The sequence below is a fragment of the Cervus elaphus genome, chromosome 14, assembly GCF_910594005.1.
Source record: "Cervus elaphus chromosome 14, mCerEla1.1, whole genome shotgun sequence".
NCBI lineage: Eukaryota > Metazoa > Chordata > Mammalia > Artiodactyla > Cervidae > Cervus > Cervus elaphus.
In genome coordinates, this window is record NC_057828.1 from 81,036,994 (window position 1) to 81,054,882 (window position 17,889).

Sequence of the window (17,889 nt, forward strand, 5' to 3'; positions counted from 1 at the left end):
CGTGACGAGGTCATGAAGAAAATACCGGGCAGGCAAGGCCGTCCGGGACCCCATCCATGACGAGGTCACGAGGAAAAAACCTGACAGGCAAGGCCGTCTTGGATAAGGGACCCTCCAGGTTGGCCTCGGCCTCTACCCCACCCTGTATCCTCCCCCTTTTCTGCTGTTGTTCTTGCTTGCCCTGTTGCAGATTCTTGTGTTGCCTGCCGAGAGCTCTCCTGCTCCTCTTTCACTGAATGAGGACCAACTTAAAACCCTAATTAATAAATCTTCTGGACGCTGGTACCCTATGAAGGGGCCAGAGATGAAGGAAATGCTTCAATTCAAACATTTTGCTGGCATTCTGGCTTGTTTGATAAATGTGTAATCTCATTGCACAAAATGCTCTTGATTGTTCTAAACATCCTAAGCACAGTACGCTAACAAAAGAAACTATTACGCATAGGTCCCTTCATGGGGTGAGAAAAGCTCCACAAATATGATAGCCACAAATATGCCTAATAGAAAATACTTTAGATAGAGATTAGCTGGCGACTTCTTGCAGGTGGTTAACTTTTAGACTAAGAGCCTGTTTTGTGCCATATCTGCTGTTTTTGCAGTCCTTCACATTTCTGTTCTGTAAAAAATGTAATCCTATCTAGTTCCCATAGAGATGATGCTTATTAGAAAGAAAATAGACTAATTATAAGAAAAACAGGGTCGGCTACTGAAGTTGCTTAAGTCATACCAGGTGCAAGCCATAAAATGTTAGCAGGCCTGAAGGCCAAATGATAAGAAAGACTCTTGTGAACGAAAAAGTATGTGGGTGACATCCAGTTTCTGTTGAAGGTCAAGTTGCTGTGATGTTTTGAGATGCCCTGTGTGTAAGCAATATGCACTTCCCCCAAAAGATGTTGTTAAGGGTATAAAGGAGCCGTGCAAAAATAAACTTCAGACTCAGCCCCGAGTTTTGTCTCACTCTCTCTCTCATTCGCCGACGCCGTTCATCCTGAGGGCTCCCCTGGATCCTGCTGGGGCTGGACCCCGGCACCTGGTGGCTCAGCTGGTAAAGAATCCACCGGCCACGCGGGAGACCTGGGTTCGAGCCCTGGGTTGGGAAGATTCGCTGGAGGAGGAATAGCCTACCGACTCCAATATTCTTGGGCTTCCCTTGTGGCTCAGCTATTAAAGGAATTCACCTGCTATCTGGGAGACCTGGGTTCGATCCCTGGGTTGGGAAGATCCCCTGGAGAAGGGAAAGGCTACCCACTCCAGTATTCTGGAGAATTCCATGGACTGTATAGTTCATAAGGTCACAAAGAGTCAGACACTACTGAGCGACTTTCACTTTTACTTTCAAGGAAAGAAGTGTTGACAGAAAGCTTGTCGGCTTCAGGGAGGTGGAGGCTCACGTCCGAGTTCCTATGTCCACGCTGCCCCACCTCAGCCCCACGCCTCGGCAGGTGGCGCTGACCTCCTCTCGGAACATCTCCTTCTGCGGGACTCCCCCGCCCCCGGGAAGCCCAGTGCCCTGGTGTCAGAGGTCACAGTACCCCCTCCAGCCCTTCCCTCCAGCCCCGACCAAGGCCTCTACTCACAGCTCCTCTAGGAAGCGCAGGTGGCGGAAGATGCCAGGCCAGAGCTCCGTGAGATTGTTCATGCTCAGGTCTCTGCGAGAGAGAAGCGGGCCGATGAGCAGACCGGCGGTGGGCATGTCCCCTGGGCCCCGTGCCGTGCTCCCCGAGGCACCTTCCTCCTGCGTCCCTCCCCCCAGTGGGATGGGCCATGATGAGGGCTGAGGACAAAGCTGACCCCCAACAGGGACGAGCCAGAGAAAAGTTCACAGAATGTGAGAGCAGGATGGGGCTACTCAACACGCAGGACCCCTTGTGGACATTTTATCTGAGACCCCAAAGGCTCCTGCGACCATCCCCAGACGGGCCAGTGGGATTCCACGGCCCTCTAGGCTGCAGTCTCTCTCTGCTGCTGTCCCCCCACCGCATCCCCAGGCTCCTTCTCCTCTTCTCCATCCAGAGGGCCTGGCCCCTGGCACATCCCAGGGGACAAGGGATCCTGCCAAGTCCCACCTAGACTAGCTACCCTCCCACATCATGAGAGGCCCTGAGGGTGGCTTCCGCGCCACACCTCCAAGGTACCCTGCACACAGAGGATCACAACAGGAACAGCCAGCATCTGCTGGAGGTCCACTCTGTGTCCAGCGCCGGCCACCCTTTATCCAAACAATCCTACTGAATTCTCCCAGCAACCCCAAGGTGGGTACCAACGCTGCTTCCCTTTCACACTTGAGAAAGCACAGGACAGAGTGCTGAAGTCAACGCTCTCCTTGCCTTACCCACCAGACTGCAGGCTCCTAACTATTGTCACCTCATCCATAGAAATGGGGAAACGCCCCCAGACTCCTGGGGCCCTTGTACGGATTAAGTCAGCCAGTGCCTACAGACTGCCTGCCAGACCGCGCACAGTATTTCCTCCACCTCCTGTCCCTCAGTGACCAGTGGGCAAGAGCTCCCCAGTCTGTGGGCCGGCCCGGCCCCAGCGTTTTCCTCCTAGTCCGGCCGGGGACCACACGTGAGTGTCTCACTCCTGGGCTCCTCAAACCCCAAAAGCAGCCATTGGCCTCTGTCAGCTCCCTCCTCCCAGGGATGCACTTTCACCACAAACCCCAGGGTCTCCATTTCCTGCAAGAAATGCCTGTGCTGAGGTGTGTGCTGGACACGGGGTGTGGGGCAGGGGCTGGGGAGCCAGCCCCGACCCATGAAAAGGCTGGGTTGAGGCACCAGCGTTTTATCCCTGGTAAAGCCTGAGGAAGGAAGCGCTCCGTGCGGGCGGAGGTGAGGCCCAGGAGAGCCGCCCTCCCGCCGCACCCGAGGCCCCACCCACCTTCCACGACGGGGGCGGTGGCCACGGAGCCGCGGGGCGCGCAGGGCAGCGGCGGGAGCGGAAGGCGCGGCCCTGGAGCCCAGGCACAGAGCCTTCTGCGGGTCCCGGGCCGGTGCACCGTCAGCCCGGCGGGAAGAGTCGAGGAGCCGCGGAGCCGGTACCCCTGAACGCGCGCCCGAGCGCCTCCGGACGTGCCTCCAAACGGGCTCGCGCGGTGTGTGACTCAGGCCTTGTCACTCAGCCGTCGCCGCGGGGGCCGCACCTCCACGGCTCTGAAGTGGCTCCAGGCCCCGCCCCCCGCCCCCGGGCCCGTCCTGAGAGCGGCCTCATTGTTCTCCCCAGGAGGAGCGGCCCGCCCCGCGCCCGCCCGCATCCTGCCGGGACAGCGCCCTAACCAGCTGCAGGGCTCCGGGAGGCCGGTGCCAAGGAGGGGGCGGGGGAAGCGCAGAGCTGTGTGGCGGCGCTGTGGGGGCGTGTGAGCCGCCGGGCACGCGCAATCCGCGGGGCTCCGGAGGCGTGTTTGTGCACGTGCACTGCGCTCCAAGTCCGCGCTCTCCCAAGAACCCGCCTTACCACGACGGAAACCCTCTGGGGGACGCTGAGCCGTCTCGCCCCCGGGGTTGAACCCTTCTTGGCTGTGACCCTGGGCGAGCGAGGGGGGCTCCGACCCGGCTGGGGGAGCGCAGGCTGCTCTGAGGCCGCTCGGGGCCCAGCTCGTGGGCAGACTGAACACCGACGCCACTGCCCGGCAGCTCAACGAGTGCCGGCAGGGCGCGCACGCACGCACCCAGCACGCACACCTGCACACACCACGCACACGCATGCGTGCACGGCTCCTAGGATGTGCTTTACTCGGAAGCACAGGTTTGATTGAAGCCTGAACCCTCTGGCTGCGCGGCACCGCGTTCCCGCGCCCTGGGCCCTGCCCACTGCTCTCAGCTCGACAGCAGGGGCGAGGCTGGGTGTCACCCGCCGTGGGGCCTTTCCCCAGCAGCCCTCGGGGCCCTCTCTGCGCCTGGCTGGACTCTCCCGGGGCAGGGCCGGGAGAGGGTCGACGGGCGAGCCTGGCAACCTGTGCACAGGCGCGTTCTCTGCGATGGACCCTGGGTGCCCCGGACCACCCGGGAAGCCGGGAGAGGCAGCGTCGCCAAGAGACAAGAAGGAGCCGGGCGGGGACTCAGGGGCAGAGAGAGCAGCAGGACCCGAAACTAGGCCGGGTAGGGGTAGTAGGAGGCCCGCCGCCGGGGTCATCGGGCCGACACCCAAGGGCCCTGCGGGACTTGTTCAGTGTGCGTTTTTCCTGTGAGCAGACGACCTGGTCCTGCGAGGCGGGCCTGGGAGGACTGTCCACACCGGGAGGAGAGGCCTGGACGCAGGGCCCATCTCTGCAGCCAAGTAGAGGGCGGCCGGAGTGACCGGGAGATGAGTCCCTGTCCCCTGTCGGTGTCCCCAGGCTGCCTCCTCTGAGAGGCCCTCCCCAGAGCTGAGCAGCGTCCTGCGTCCTGCGCTTTCTCAGGCTCCCGCGGGGGCGTTAGCTGGGCTCTTGCCCTGTTCCTCACACTGCCCTACCCACTAGCCGCTAGCTGCACAGACCAGCCTCCCTCTTCCCCTATGTGAGACGGGGGTCCAGCTGAGTGAGAAACACAGGACTCAGTAAACACACCAGTTAGTAAAACGCAGGGCCCGCTCAGCAGGCCGTCTTCTTAACATCCTGTCTGGACGGATTATGATACCCAGGGCACGATACCCATGACCCCGGCTCCTGCTTGGCCTCCAGGCCTGGGGCGCCTGGCACACAGTCTGCAGCACACACAGTGAAGGAGCCCAGCCTGGCCCCACTGTCGCTGGAGGCTCCGAACCAGCCGACGCGGAGTTGTCTCAGAGTTCTGCGCGTTTCCCAACAAGGGTATGACTCCAGCCAGGGAAAGAGCACCAGCCATCACACACACCACAGCACAACCTCAGGCGCTCCGGCTTTGCACAGACTCCTGTGAGAACAACACTGTATTTTTAAACAAAAGGGCAATCGCTTCACTCTGTCCTGCCTTGGCTCCCTTGTTTGTAACACATCTCCTCAGCTAGGGTTCGAGGAGGAAGTGGGCGGCCAGGGGTGGGGAAGACAGATGCTGATGGGGAGCGCTGGCATCTGACCTGGAGGTCAATGGGGGGTCCCCGTGGTTTCCAAGCCAAGACAAGGCTTGTGCATGCCAAAAGGAACTGGGGAGAGACAGGAAACCCAGAGGGTCATCAGCTGACCCAGTTAATTCAGGCGGTCAGGAGGGACAAAGCCAGGGAAGGAGACATTCCTAAAAGTCAGGTGAGAGGGGAGAAAGTAGATTTTAGCCCTGGTTTCTAAGGCCACGGAAGTCAGGGAATGGCGCTCACTTTGTCTCCTCCAAGCTACAGCAGATGCCGGAGATGTGCCGCCTGCTCAAGAATACTGCATTTGGAAATCGAGGTTTGGCACCAACTTCAGGCCAAACCCTTATTTCCACCTCTTCTTGGAAAAGGAAAAGTGGTAGCTAGACCAGCAAGAGAGGGTGCGGGTTCCTGGGTGAGGGGTAGCCTCGGAGGTGGAGAGGGTCCCAGGCTGACCTGACCCTCAGCCCCGCAGGAACCCCTATGTGGGGGAGCCAGGCTGTCCCAGGCTCAGGGGACATGGCTGCTCTGCTGGGCAAAGTGATCAAGCTGGGTGATCCCAGGGCCTCTGCCCAGTCAGAGGTGCTTCCCTGCCCCAGTGGCCAGTGCTGACGCCCTGGGCCTCCCTGCACTGAGCCTGGAACAGGCGAGGGCTCTGCAGAGAACAGTCAGGACAGGCCACCTGGGTGTCTGCTTCCCCTGTGTGGGCCACCCGCACACAGAGGTCAGAGGGACGCCATGGGCCCACTCAGGGCAGCCGCACGCAGCCCAGGAGGGTGGCGGGCCCTTCCGCCGAGATGGTTCAGACCTCCACCGCCTGCACTGACTGTTCACACTTCAGGTCATTAAAATTAAATCAGAGTGAAAATTCAGTGCCTTGTCTACACTGGCCACACGTGGCTAGCAGTTGCCACACTGGACGGAGCAGACATAGGGCGTGTCCTTGGTGTCCTGTCGGAGGTCCTGGGATGGCCCTGCCATCAGCCCTTTTCCCTCCCATCTCTGCCCCCTGCCGGCTGTGTGACTCTGGGAGAGAGACTTCAGCTCTCCCGCGCCGTCTCCTCCCTAGGAAAGCTCACCCTGTAAACAACTCCGCACCCACGCAGCTGCCCACTGTGGCCCAGCGCACAAGCCTCCTGGTGCAGGGAGCCTCCGACCCCCAGCTGCTCAGCGCCCTCCAGCCCGTGAAGCACCTGCAGTGTATCAGGCCCCGCGCCACATGCTGAAGCTGCCGCTCCAACAGTGTGGGGCCCCCTCAGAGCCCAGTCAGGCGGCACAGTGACATGAGCGGGCAGTTACATGGGCTGGGAGTGGCCACTGACCTCTTCGGGCTCAGCAGACTGTCACCCCCTGTGGCGCGGGTCTCCCCACACGATGGCTGCCAGGACAGCCTCATCACACACGCAGCGTCCACGCAGGGGTGGGTGCTCCCTAGGCAGCCCTGACCGGGACTGATCGGAGCCAAGGGTCCACTCAGGGGTCCCCCCTTGTTCCGGCCCATCTCAGTGCGCCCCACTCAGCAGTGCTGCCCTCCAGCCCCACCCTGACCTCGCCTCTGCCCGTCTCTGGAGGTGTGAGGCGGGAATCTGTCCTCCCTGTGTGCCAGGAGCCCCTCAGAGAGGGGGCGGGGGCGTTCCATCAGGTCAGAGCTCCTCCAGGGCGCCCAAGAGAAGGGGTGGGGGCAGGGGCAGAGCGCAGGCCGAGGACCGGGCAGCCCCTCGGCCAGCCGGGAGGCAGTGCGCTCCGTGTGCGGAGCAGACCGCCGCCCTGGGCCCCGCTTGTGGAGCTGGAGCTCCGGCCTTTGTTGCACTGGCTCAGCTGCACTTTGTCACACTGACACAGGCAGCTGTGTCCGGAGCAAGCTGGAGAGGCCCTGTATTCAGAGTCCCCCGACCCCCGCCTCCCAGCTGGATGCCTTCCTCTCGCATCAGGACCGCTGTCCCAGCAGCTGCCCTGGCCGCCTCTGTCCATCCCGGCCGGATGGTTCTCTAGTCTAAGCTCGAGTCTGATAGGAAACAGGGGATGCTGGACTCAGAGCACCAAGAGCCACCTCTGCAGGGAGGGACCATCGTGCAGACGTGGATCAGAGCAGGGACCCTCCAAGGCCACCCTCAAGGCCCCCGCCGCGCAGGTGCCGTCTGGGGGTGCTGGTACAGCCTTGGCCTCCTTTCGTCAGGCCGGGAAAGAAGTTCTTTATTTCCTTTTCAGTGCAGAAAGGAAGACTCGGAAATATCAAGTTACTGCCAGTCTAGTCACAGTAAGAGGCTTGGTTCTGCTGAGCCCAGCCGGGCCCGCGCCTGCCCCAGCCGCCCGAGGCTGAAAGGTGCACGGTGGGGGCGGCGGCTGGGAACAAAGAAGGGATTGGGCCTCTGGGTCCCGCTCACCCCGGCTGCCAGGACCGGTGGAACTTTCCAGAGCCCAGCCCTGCTGTCTCCCCCCGGGGAGGTCCTGCCCGCCCGCAGAGCCTCTCCTGTCCTTCCGCCCAGTGTCCCCAGCCCTCAGTCCCCGAGCCTGGCCCAGCGGATCCCACTGCGTCCTGTGTGGGTCATCGCCTGTGTGCCACCTTTGTCCCCCAAGAGGGGCTCTGACAACCCGCCCCCTCCCAGCTCCCGTCCAGGCCACAGGCTCGGGAGACTAGCTGTCAACTAGCAGCCCACGGAGGAAGGGGCCCCACCGGACGTCCAGCTCGGACGGGCCGTCTCCCGAGGGGGCCGCAGTCTGTGGGCCCCGGGACACCGGGTCTGCCCTTGGCCTGTCTGCTTCCCAGGTGCTTGATGTGGGCGAGCTGCGTTTCCTCCCTGTGTCTGACTTTCTGCACCGACGACTGTCACACAACAGCGCCTCTTCGGGGAGTCGTGCGGGGATCAGCCCTACCCACTGGTGCCCAGCGTCCCACCCTCGGCTGCCCTCACCCCCAAGCCCTCGTCCAGAGGAGCAGCTCTGTGGGTTACTTCCGGGGACGCGGGAGGGCGCTCTGGGCCTGCCCTGCCCTCAGGAGCCACCAGCTGCCACTGCAGCCTCCAGAGAGTGCCGCCTGCCTCATCCCTCATCTTCCCACCTTTGATCTTCTGATCTCTGGCCAGGGTTCCCCAGCCAAAAGCATTCCTGGCTCCTGGCTGCTCCAAGGAGAGCAAACGGCTGGGCACCCCTGTCCCCTGGGCTTCCTTCTTCCCTGTGCTGTGGGCGTAGCCAGGACTCCTGCAGAGGCCCTGGGACCAGGAAATAGCCTGGTCCCTAGGGAGGGGGCTGTCTGGAGGGAAAGGGGGCATGGGAAAGGGCTGGCTACTGGGCTGCCACTGGGCATGGCGCCCTGGGCCAGACAGACTGGAAGGCTGCCATCGGCCTCGTCCCTTGCTCTGGCACCTCACGTGCAGAGCTGAGCCGAGCTTGGGAGGTGTGTGTGCACACACGAGAGGGGGCGGGCACAGAAGGGGGTGTGTGCACACCCTGCCCTCAGGAAGCCGCACACAAGGCTGGAGGAACCCCATGCCTGGGGACAGGACACAGGCAGGAAGGGCTTCCTGGAGGAAGGCCACGAAGGACAGGGTAGCCCTGAGAAAGCGGCCTGGCTGAGAGCGTGGCTGAGGCTCCACCAGGGCAGCCGGGCAGCCGCAGAGATGCTGCCGTGGGCTGAGCGGTGGTCCTCAGAGACGTGTGGGGGTCCTGATCCCCAGGACCTGTGGGAAAGGGTCTTCCCCGTGAAAGGAAGTGAAGCATCTGAGGTGGAGGAGCCTCTGGGTGGGCCCAGAGTGCAGGTGCCCCCGCAGAGGAGACGCAGACACACACGGAGATGGACGGTGGCTGGAGCGATGTGGCCCTGGGCCCAGGAGACAGCAGCCCCAGGAGGTAGAGGACGAGGCCCCGCGGACACAGCCCGGCTCGGGGCGCGGTGACAGGAGCCCGGCATGATGCGGGGAGCACTCGGATGGGCCTTGTACACTCCACCCCCCCCCCGTCCTCCCCACTGCAGGGAGCGCCCTCCTGACACCCTGGACCACAGCCCCACCCAACCCCCTTCTGCCTGGAGCGGCCTCTGGGCTCTGCTGTGACCTGGCAGTTCTCCTGTGTGTCCATGTGTCCAGACCCCAGCCCAGAACGGCCCCCAGCAGCCCCGTCCCCAACGCCCCAAACCACAGGGTCTGTCCACTGCACCCGTGTCTACCCGCGGTGAAGACCGGGCAGCCATGGGAGCCGGGCAGGTGGACCTTCAAACAGGGGTCCAGACACAGCCGCGCTCCGCCCACATCAGGGCCAAACGCAGGCAAGAGAGGCCGTGGCCGAGGCTGCCCCTGGGTTCAGGGGGAGCTGGTACCAGGGGGCGGCTGTTGCTACTCCGTTTCCTGGTCTGGGCGCTGGTCACCCAAGTGTACTCAGCGTGTGGAAATTCACCAGGAAACATTTGCCATAGGTACACTTTTCTGTGAGTACACTCCACGTAAACAAAAGTTAGTTTAAACAATCAGAGAGAGGGACTCGTTCTGAAAGCCCTCCAGGAACTCAGCACCGGCTGAGGGCTCGCTCTGGATGTCCTGATGCCCGGCCTCTACCTCGTGGGACTGAAGTAGGAAGTGTGTTTCTGTCTGTTCACTTTCATCTGTGTGTCCCCCAGCATACAGTAGTTGCTCAGTAAACACCTGCTGAGAGTTGGTACAGGGCCAAGGGCACACTGTTCCGAGTCACCCCCAGAGGCCCCTGGCCACGGGTCCCAGCTCTCTGGGTGGTCCCAGGAGCCCCCGTGGGAGGCACCCTCCCCTGTGCCTGACCCCACCTGGCACCTGCAGGGTGGCGCCCGCTGACCCACAGCCCCCAACTTCCCCGGGCACAGGACCTTCAGGGTCAGACACAGCACAGAATCGAAGACCAGAGGCCCCGGCCCCGGAGCCCTCTCTGCACCCACACTTCTGTCCCTGCTCCTTGGTCACGGGGTGGAGGTTTCTTTTCTAAGAAGCAGTAAAGGAGGAGACGGACGGCCGACGCTCCTGAGCGCCAGGGTTTATGGAGCAGACGTCTCCCTCTCGCGAAACCCGAGCCCGGCCGCAGGCTGGCCAGCCGGCAGCTGAGTCAGGCTCCATCCTCACCGCAGCCGCGCAGGTGGACGCCACCCCTCGGTCCTGCAGGGGGGGCAGACCACACTGCCCTGGGGTAGGAGGCTGCCCCCTGGCCCAGCCGGCTCTCAGGAGCGCTCCACACCACTTGTGTGTTCACTTACGGCCTTGCTCATCCCAGAGACGGCTTTGGGCTCCACGTAAAAGGTGACGCCAGCCAGCTGGCAAACAGAGTGAACGGCAGTCAGAACCCAGGAGGGAAGTTCCTGGAGGAAGAGCTGGGGTCCTAAATCAAGCTGCCGCTTCCCTGGCTCCCTCCGAAGACGGCCCCCCAGAGTGGCAGGCTCCTCGCTCGAATGCCTTTCTTAACCACATCCTCGCAGTAAATCAGAGGTGACCACGGGGCACCTTCTACATATGAATCAGGTCAAAGCAGCCCCCGGGCAGGGCCGGGGGAGGGTGGAGGGCTGGCTGGCCTGCCAAGGGTCTGATTTATCCCACTGAGAAGCTCGAGGCTGGTTCTGGGCACACTTAAAGTGCAGTCGTGGACCCACAGGTCTGGGGGGGGGGGTGGTTCTGAGCCCCCGCACCCTAACAGGTCCCCAGGGGACGGAGACTGCTGGTCCCTGTGTGGAGAAAAGGCTTCAGGATGTCCAAGGGCCTAAAGGGCGTAAATCGCCCTTACGCAACCCTCCTATTTTTTCAACCACTTTCTTGTTAAGTGTTGAGCAAGCTGGCTCATGGAGACGTCCAGCTGCTGCCCGGCCTAGACAAGGAGGCCGGCGTGGGGGCCCGCCCCCTCCTCCCTCCAGCCCTGCCCCCCCACACCGTGGGGCCGTGAGGTGTGGTGGGCTGGCTGCAGGCAGGCGCTGTGATGCTGTGAGTCCCACGAGGGGCAGCCCAGGCCCTCGGCCTCCTCCCTCAGCCCCCTGAGCAGCAGCATGGCCCTGGGGGATCCCGGGCACCGCCGGCACCTCCATCTCCAGCCTTCAGGGCCAACAGCGCAGGGAGAGCCGCCTCTCCCCGCCACGAAGAGCTGGTGAGTGGTAGGAACTGGGGGTGTTACAGCAGGAGGGCAGAGAACGCCAGGGATCACACCCCTGCGGGGTCCACTCTGCCGCAAGTGGTGGGGTGAGGGACAGCCCCTCTGCTGTGGGGGTACAGCCAAGCGGGCTGGGGGCCCCGCAGGATTTCAGGAGGCCCCCGACCCACCCTTCTTGAGCCGCCCCACCTGCTGCCCCCACAGCTCCAGCTGTCCTCAGCACCGACCCCACGCCCTCACGCCCAGCAGGGACCCGGCCCGCCACGCAGTGCCTCTGCACCCCCCGCCAGTCTGGACTGTGAGGCTGACACTTTCCGGCCAGTGGAGGCAGGGCAGGTGGGGGAGGCGGCGGCACCCTGGGCTTCAGGTTTCTGCAGTGGAGGCTGGCGTAGCGTCCGCTGGCTGGCGGGAGCAGGGGCGGGGGCACGTGGTCGGTGAGGGGCTCGTTCTGGCTAGGCACACAGCCACAGGGGCGCTGGTGGTGGCCCTGGATCCCAGCCCTGGATTGCAGCCTCACGGGGGAGGCAGCACCTCTCAGGACCTGGCCCCTCTCTCAGCTCAGCCTCGCTCACGCCACTTCCCCCTCCCCCATCTCCCCCCGTCCCCCCCACCCACCCCACAATCCACCGTCTCCGGGGACCCGGAACCAGGGGCCAGCAGGAAAACAGGCCAAAGAGCAGAGGACTTCTCCACAGCCTCTCAGCAAGTTGTGAGCAAAGACAGAATTCGAGGTGGGGGTGTCCTGATTCCAACCGCACTGAACACAGAGGAGCCCCACGCTGCAGACAGAACTGGGGGGAGCGGTCGACAGTCCCACTCTTCCAGACCAAAGTGTGCACACCAAAGAAAGCTGCAGGTGGGGAGCCAGGAGGGGCGGGCACCGAGCCGGCAGGGGCCGGTGGGCAGGGGGAGGTGGGGCTCACGCAGCAAGTCCCTGAGTCTGTCTTCCCCTCGTTTGTGGCGGAGAGCTGTCAGGCGACACCACTGTCCAGGGCGGCCGGACACTACTAAGTGGATACAATAAACTGGAGCAAATAAAAGCACGTTGAGTGATCACCGTGGGTACCGTGTGTCAGACAGGACCTGTGCCCCCCACTGCGCCCCTGAGAACGGCACCCGCCGCATCATTCATGGTCGCTGTGCTCCCAGGGACAGAAGCAGAGAGTCCAGGGTGCAGGCACAGAGGGGACGTGCTCAACCCACGACCACTGCGGGGGTGGGGGGGCGGCGGTCTACGATGGCCCCTAAGGCGCGAGGCATGGCCAGGAGCTGGACGGGGGGCCCAGGTCACCACCCCCCTGCGCCGCGCTGGGCGGGCGCCGAGCTGGGAGTGCGGAGTCGGCCCCAGGTGGCTGGGGGCCGGCGGCCTGTCCCCACTCCCTCCGGCTTTTGTCCCGGACAATGGTCCTCCCAGCCTGCCAGTCGGCATCCACCACAAAAGCAGGGGATTCGCTTACAGCCCTTCCTGGCTCGGTGCTCACAGCCCGGACACTTGATCCACCTCCTTCCCGTCCCCAACACCGCCGGGGCGCCGGGTGTGAGCTGGGGGAGGGGACAGGACTTGTCCTGTGGCGAGAGCGCCACTCACTCCACGCACAGCGCCCCCTGCAGGTGGAGGCCCGCCCCGCGGGGCCACATGTGTCTGTGTCTGTGAGTCTGTCTGTGTGTGACTCTGCGTGTGTGCCTCTGTGTGTGTGAGAAGGGAGGTGCCATGTGGACCCCTTGGCCCCACCACTCCCCACCCCTCCGGGATGCCACATGCCCTGGCTCCAAGCCTGGGACCACAGAGACCCCTGACCCAGACGCCCCAGGGCCGCCCGCCCCTCCAGAGCCCCCAGAGGCCTAGGGGGAGGGGAGAGGGCAGTGGGCCTCCCAGAGCCAACCCTCTGGTCTCGCCCCCACAAGCCCCGTCTCTGCCAGGCGCCTGGCTCAGCTTCCCTCCCAGGACCCCGGAGGCCACGTCCGGGGCACCGCGCTGGGCACCGCCTCCTCCAGAGGGCCGGAGGACGGGAGCAGCAGGCAGGCCCGGCGGCGGGCAGTGCTGAGACCGGCCCTGCCTGCCAGACAGGCGCACCAGGCCTCCCCGTGCATGGCGGCCGGGTGTGCGAGGGGCCCCTGCCTGGCCGGAAGCTGCCTGAGGAGGCCGGACAATCACCCCAGCTGCCCAGCACCACGCGCTGGCTTCTGTTTTCTGTTTTTTGCTTTTTTAACGTGACCTGAGGAGGAAAAGGCAGAAAGCCCTTCTCTGGAAGGCCCGCCTCGGGGTGAGGAGGGGATGGGGGAGGTGATGAAGAGAACCCGAGGGTGCGTCCCCCTCCCCCAGGCCGGCCTTCCTCCTCCGGCCCCTGCCCGTCCAAATCTCCCGTCCACCAGCGGCCAGGGCTCCCCGCCCCAGCACCTTCCCCGGCAGCCATCCGCCCACTGCTCCAGGCAGCTGCTCTCCCAGAGACACCGCACATCCCCCCCAGCAGGGCCACGGTGGGCAGGTGCGAGGGGGAACCCCTGACTCTCCCCGAGGCGGGAAGGAAACAGGCTCCCAAGGACTGCTCGGCCTGGGGGTTTCAGGTGCCCGGTGTCTGCCCACCCCAGAGCCAGACCCCCGGGCCCTGCGAGGCGGGATCACAGCAGTGGGAGGCAGGCAGCCCCCGCGCGGCACGGGGCTTGCTCTCCCCCAGTAAGGTGGGCTTGGCCGGTGCCTCCTCACGGTTCACACACAGTAGGGGCAGCCCCGTGGTGGCCGGTGCCCAGGTAGGTCCGCAGGCCCCGAGAACGGCCCAGTGTTTTCCCAAAGAAACTTCCGGACTTCCTGGGAGTGTGCAGAATGGGAAGTGTGGGCATTCCCCCTATGCAGCGGAGCCGGGAGGGAGGGCAGAAAGGAACAGGTGAGCGACGGGACCCGGGGACAGGAGATGGGACCCGGGGGCAGGAAGCGGGACCGAGGGCCTCTGCCCAGGGGCTCCTGTCACGGGGCGGCAGCCCCGCCCCAGCCACCCACTGCCCGGCGCCTGCCCGCTGGCACGGCTTGGGGGTCACGAGGCCAGCCCCCAGCTCTCCTCTGCACCATGCCCTCCTGCGGCTTCCAGAACAACTCTCCGCTCTCTGCCCAGGTTTGGCCTCTGGGGTGTTGTTCCCCTCGGAGACCTGTTCTCCCATGTCCGCGGGTGAGGTGAGGCCTGAGCTGCTGTCAGCCGCTGGGAGCCACCCCCCTTATCAGGGGACTAGTGAGCACACAGGGGCCCCTGCCACTAGGAGAGCCCCAAGCCAGTGAGTCCATTTCAGTTGGGCTCAAAAGCTTTGTCTTTTCCAGCTTGGGGGCAGAGGGTGGGAATGTCTCCCGTCGCTGTCTCCCGCAGCTTCCCAAGGGGTCCGAGCCCAGTTGGGTGCCCAGAGCCCTGCTCCTGGGGACCGTCAGGGTCCTCAGAGACCCCTAGGTCTGTCCTGGGGCAGGAGAGCCTGCCCCTCGGCCCGCCCCAGTGCTGCACTCAGGACCCACGCATTCCACGGAACGCGGCTTCTTGGCAGAAGCTGGATCCTGCAGACCGCAGTCACCTGGAATCCCGGCCCTTCCTCCTGGAAGGTCCCCGGGTGCCCAGCTCCTCCAGGTACCACAGGAGACTGATCATTTCCTCCATCCCCCAGCGCCTGCCCACCAGGAGCCCAAGAGCAAAGCAGGCTTGGGGAAGGCCCTGCGCTGAGGTCCCCGGGCGGGGGCTTGATGCTCATGGGGTTGGGGGGTTGGGGACGGGGTCGGAGCACGGGCAGCGCCTCGGGCCCCAGAGCCCAGGCCCCAGAGCTCCCCCGTCACAGGCGGGTCTGCCGTCCTTCCTGGGCTCAGCAGGCCACTGGCGGTTGAGGCTTGAGAAAAACAAGACCCGCCGTCAGCGTTGCACAGCAGACACGACACGAGTGGCCCCCGGCTTGGCCCCTCCACCCGCGGCTCCTCCCACCAGCCCGCCCGCCCTGCTGGGCACAGGGCCGTCCTCGGATGAGCCACAGGCGGAAGCCGTGCCGGCTGAGCCGCAGGCCATGAGCAGAGGGGCTGAGACAGGGCGCGGGCCGGGCAGGGCCTCCGCTTTGGACACCGGGCACCGCGCCCGCCTGGCCCAGCCGGCGGGCACAACCCGCACAGAAGTGCTGCTGCAGGGTAGCCGGCGGGCAGAGGGCCCTCGGGGCGGGGCGGCACCCAGCCAGCCTTTCTTCTCCTCCGCCAGCGCCCCACCCACCACTCCAGACATTTCCTCTTCGTTTCGCCTGGGGCTGCCTCCCGCCTCTCCTTTGAACTGGGGTGTGGGCTCCCCGACACAACACGCCGGCCCTCCTCCCGGCCCCTGGGGTCTCCCAGCCGTTGCTCCCGCCCACCCACCGCAAGTCTCTGCGTCCCCACCTGCCAGGAGAAAGCTAAAGCCCGCTCAGGCCCCAGGGGCTCCTCGCAGCCCCCTGCGCCTACTCTCTGCCCTCTCAGCCTCCACCAGGCACACACACGCACCCCACACCTCTCCACCCACCCCCTGGTAACCCCACACTTCCTCCTCCAGGAAGACCTCCTTGACGAACACTTCTTGGCCCTGGCCACCCTAATAACAACACTGCTAACAACAGGCTCTCCCCAGGGGCCAGGCACTGTGCCAGACCCTTTAGGAACACTGCCTCAGTGAATCCAGACGACGTCCTCGTGAGGCAAGCCTGAGCTCAGTTCACAGGTAGGAAACGGGCCCAGGTCACCAGCTCAGATGACTTCAGCCCTGCTCTGCTGTGACCCCGCCTCCGACCCATTCTCCCCCCCACCCCCGCAGTGATGGATGACGCGGACCGCCCATCATCTTCTTTCCGTCAGGGTCAGGGGTCATCACAGCAGCCCTCCAGCAAGTGGGGCCCAAGGAGGCAGGAAGGTGCCCGATAAAGTCGTGAGCGCCCGACATGTCCCCAGCAGCTGTCTTGCCTCCTGCCGGTGTTCGGGGCGGGGAGGGGGTGTGAGGGAGAGCCCGGAGCCTCGGCGGGAGGGAAACTGCCCCTCGGGCCGTGGGGGGAGGAGGAGAGGTGGCCTCGAGGCGCTGGCCTCGGTCAGGACTCGGCTGCCCTGCGCTCGGGGTCCAGCCAGCTGTGAACTGGGCGGGGGGGGGGGGGGGGGGCGGGGAGTGGACAGGAGTCTCACTAACATGGGGAGAAGGCGAGAGGTCAGATCAGGACACTTGGATGCACAGGGAGCGGCCGGCTAGAAGTTGCCCTCGAAGACCCTAGAAGGAGCCAGAGCCTGAGCCGTAGGGGCGCCAAGGAGCCCCGGGTTGGGGAGGACAGCCCACCGCTGCCCACTCTGGAGCGGGGGCCCCCAGCCACGGTGGCAGAAGGTGGTGGAAACGCGGGCTGAGGGGTCTGATCTGCAAGCAGCGCTGCTCCCCTCCTGCTTCCTGACCAAAGTAGGGACTCAATACCACCCAGATTCCCCAAGCCAGGGACAGCCCTGGGCACTGCCCACAGCTGTGTGTCTGCCGCTCGCTGTGTGGACCCCACTTTTCGGTCGCCCCACCAAGGCCACCCAGCTCGGGTGACGGCTCTGCTGGCCTCGTGCCCTGCAGGGCCTCCCCTCTCCTCCACCGAGTCCGTCCACCTCACCCCACCACTGTCCTGGGTGCTGCTCTTCCGGAGAGGAAAGCAGCAGGAGGACGAGGGGCCGCCGGGCCTGGCCCCTCCGCTTGGGGCTCGGGGACTCCCCTCTGCCCAGGCGGGGTCCCTATCATGAAGCCCCGAGATCGGGGCCAAGTGGGAACGAGCCAGGGGAGCCCTCAGCCCTGCCCGCCTGGGAGCGCGCTCCCCCACCCTCGCCCCGCAGCCCAGCAGCCCGGGACTGGCAGAGGGCGCCGCGCCTCGGGGCTCCAACCGCGGCGGCCGCGCAGCGACGCAGGTGCCGGGGAAGCGCGCAGGACTCACAGGTAGGCGGTCAGGGGGTCCAGGCCCGCCGGCACCGTGGAGAGCCCCCGCTCGGAGCAGTCCGCCCACAGCAGGATGCCGGCCTCGCGGCAGCGGCAGGGGGACGGACAGGCGGGCCGCGGGCCGGGCGGGGGGTGGCCCGGGGCGGCTGGCGAGGGGGCGTCCGGCGGGGCGCAGAGCGCCGCGGCGCAGAGCCACAGCGGCAGGAGCCGGAGCGCGCGGGGCATCTTGGCTGCCCGCGCCGGAGGCACCTGGCGGGAGTGCCGGCTCTGCGCGGCGCTGGCGGGGCGCGAGGTCGGACAGGCGCAGGCTTCGCGTCTTTGCTCCCGGCTTCGCGGGCTGGGCTTGGCAAAGGAAGGCGAGGCCGCGGAGGAGGAGTCAGGGAAAGCTCGCCTGCCCGCTCCTCTTCCTCCCAAAGTGGCAGGAGTTTCATCCAGGAAAGGAAAAAGCGAACAGCCTGGAGCGCGGACCTGGGGGCGTTTGGGCGCAGGACCTCCTGCCTGGGGGACCGCCTGGGGGCGGGGGGTGGGGGATGGAAGAACCCCTCCCCGGGACACCTCGAGCGTTTCCACAGCCCCTCCAGCACTGTTCCCACCGCAGGGAGCTGGGACCCGGGAGGGACGGGCTTTGTTCAAGCTCATCCCTGGGCCGGGGTAGGGCCCCCACCCCCTCCGCAGTCCCAGACGTGGAGCTCCAGCCGCCCTCCGCACCCAGGGGAGGGCATGGAGGGGTGCGGTGGGTGGTCCTCAGAGCCCAGCAGTGAGGGGTCAGAGCCTGCAAGGCGGCCACTGGGGCTACGACAAGCGGTCTTCAGTGAAGCCCCAGGTTGCCACCGAAAGAGTGATGTCCAACCACCCA

The 17,889-nt window shown here is 65.0% G+C and overlaps 1 protein-coding gene across 9 annotated transcripts in view; it reads right to left on the reverse strand.

Annotated features, from left to right (window-relative positions):
• Positions 1-17,473, reverse strand: part of LGR6 (leucine rich repeat containing G protein-coupled receptor 6) — an 82,426-nt gene extending 64,953 nt beyond the window's left edge. For 8 of the 9 annotated variants that reach the window (XM_043923477.1, XM_043923482.1, XM_043923480.1 and 5 more), the window contains exons 1-2: positions 17,032-17,473; positions 1,578-1,649 (exon numbers count right to left, since the gene is read on the reverse strand). In XM_043923477.1, coding sequence (XP_043779412.1) covers positions 1,578-1,649; positions 17,032-17,258 — 299 coding nt within the window. In that variant the 5' untranslated portion in view covers positions 17,259-17,473. Of the gene's footprint in view, positions 1-1,577; positions 1,650-12,563; positions 12,621-17,031 lie in introns of those variants that run through there. The other variant, XM_043923481.1, reaches the window with a different exon arrangement.
• Between the last annotated feature and the right edge of the window lie 416 nt (positions 17,474-17,889).